The sequence below is a fragment of the Emiliania huxleyi genome (genome assembly GCF_000372725.1).
Source record: "Emiliania huxleyi CCMP1516 unplaced genomic scaffold EMIHUscaffold_3121, whole genome shotgun sequence".
Lineage (NCBI taxonomy): Eukaryota > Haptophyta > Isochrysidales > Noelaerhabdaceae > Emiliania > Emiliania huxleyi.
In genome coordinates, this window is record NW_005199665.1 from 1 (window position 1) to 2091 (window position 2091).

Consider the following 2091-nt stretch of genomic DNA (forward strand, 5'->3'; position numbering starts at 1 on the left):
AGTGCGCAGACCGCCCCGCAGCGCGCCACCGGGCGCTCCATCTAGCAACATGCCTCTGTCAGCGCATCACTTTTCAGCGCCCAAGCTCCACCAACGTCCCGTCGTGCACCTCGACTAAGCAGCGCAGCAGCACGGAGCTCGGCCCGCACGGCGCCAGCTCCAGCCGCACCGCCCTCCCCTCCCTCGCCGCCCTCCGCCTCTCCGCCGCCGCCCGCTCGGCGTCGCCCCTCCGCCCCGCCCGCCGGGCTCGCTTCGCCTCGCGGCGCGCCTCGTCGAAATTGGCGACCACGGCCGCGCGGCGCGCCTCGCTCACCCCCGCGCCGTTTGAGCGGTTGGGCGCGGGGACGGCAGCCAAGGTGCCGCTTGCCTCCGGGCCCGCGGCGTGTGCGGCTGAGGTGGCGCTGCGGGGGGCCAGCGCCGCCCAAGGCCGGCTGCAAAAGATGAAGTCGTTGAGAAACCTACGCTCGCAGCGGCGGCGGCGGTGCGTCCCGAGGTCTCGCGAGGTCTCGCGGCAGGAGGACAGCCGCCAGAGCGACTGCACGCGGTGTTGCTCCACCGCAACCACACCGCGCCCCGCCCCGCCAGCCTCCTCGCCGCCCTCGCCGCCGCCGCCCTCGACGTCGCACTCGACGCAGCGGCTCAGGTTGTCGACCCAGACGGCGAACTTGCGCTGCAGCTCCTGCCTGGACGCGCCTCCCACCCACTTGCCGCGCTGCCACTTGCCGGCGACCGCGACCGCCTTTGCGGCGAAGCAGTGCCCGTTGGCGGAGCCGAACACGTCGCCGCGCTGCGCGAAGAAGGCGGGCGGGAGGCAGCAGGGCTTGAGGCCGAGGAAGAAGAAGGAGGGGCTGTCGTTGAAGAGGTCGACCGCCCGCAGCGAGAGAGTGCCGCACAGGTGCACGCCGAGTAGCATCGCCGGACTCCCGCGCGACAAAAAGGCGCGCAGGAGGCTGCGCCGGTCGCTGGGCGTCTTGAGGTCGGCGTGCGACGTCGAGAGCCGGATCGGCCACCCGGGGTCGGAGATGTGCGCCGGGTCGATGTGGTGCGGCCGCCGCTCGACGCCGTGCCTCGCCCACGCCTTGTCGACGAGGACGATCCGCTCAACCTGCACGGCGTCGGTGGAGAGGCGGCTAGACGTGGGGCGCGTAAACACCACTGAATTTTTGGCGAACCTTGTCCGGCGGCAGCAGCTCGGAGAGGAACATGGCCATGTACCCAAACCCAGAGCAAAGGTCGATCACGACGACCCGCGCACCTCCCTCCAACTTCACCGACTGCGCCTCGAGCCTCGCACGCTCCAGCACCGGCGCCGCCTCAGCGAGTTCCTTTGCCAACCGGCTGCCACGCCGCATCCGGTTCCACAGCGCCTTGCGGCCCCAGAAGCGCGTCCGCCAGCGAGCGGCGATCGCGCAGCACTCGTCTAGCAGCGCGCCGTGCGTGGCATAGGCGGGGCACGCACGCAGCTCCGCATGCAGCCAAGAGCACCACTCCTCGTTGGATATGGCGGTGACGGCGGCCTCGTCGTCGTCGCTGCCGTGGCCGTGCGGCGACATGAATCTGTAGCTGCGACCCTGCGACCCGCAAACCCAAAGTGCGAGCCCCGCACCCAAGTGCGAGCCCGCACCGCGGAAAAAGAAAATAACCCGGGGGGCCTCAGCGGAGCTGGGAATAGGACCGCCGCAAGCGGCGTGGCGTGGAGCGGTTGAGCATCCCTCCGGGGGCCCCTCTGCGCCGGGGAGGCGTTGTTGGAGGCTAGGACGCAAGCGTCCGTCGCCCTTTTCAAACTCGGGGCGGCCCACTCCGCTACGCTCCGACCCGAATTTGGAGGGCCTAAAAGTTTAAGGTGTTGCTGCGCAAAAGGGGTCGGACACACAGGGCGCAGCTCATGCTAAGAGCTAGAAGGGGAGCTAGAGAGAACGACTACCCTGTCCCGTTATTGCGTACACCAACACCACAAAAGCTCTCTCTCTCCTGTCCTCACTCAGGGGGGTCCACAACTACCCCGAGTCCCTCGACTAGCTGCCACGTTGCCGACCGAGACGGATCTCCTCCTGCTCCGCAAGGAGGTGGCCAAGGTAAATCTGCCGAGAT

At 69.2% G+C, this 2091-nt stretch overlaps 1 protein-coding gene across 1 annotated transcript; it reads right to left on the reverse strand.

Annotated features, from left to right (window-relative positions):
• Positions 1 to 73: 73 nt before the first annotated feature.
• On the reverse strand, positions 74 to 1553 carry EMIHUDRAFT_255153 (hypothetical protein; the record flags this gene model as incomplete). Its single annotated transcript, XM_005774384.1, has 3 exons — positions 74 to 109; positions 314 to 1105; positions 1173 to 1553. The coding sequence occupies 3 exons, from the start codon at positions 1551 to 1553 to the stop codon at positions 74 to 76; spliced, it is 1209 nt and encodes a 402-aa protein (XP_005774441.1).
• Positions 1554 to 2091: the final 538 nt, after the last annotated feature.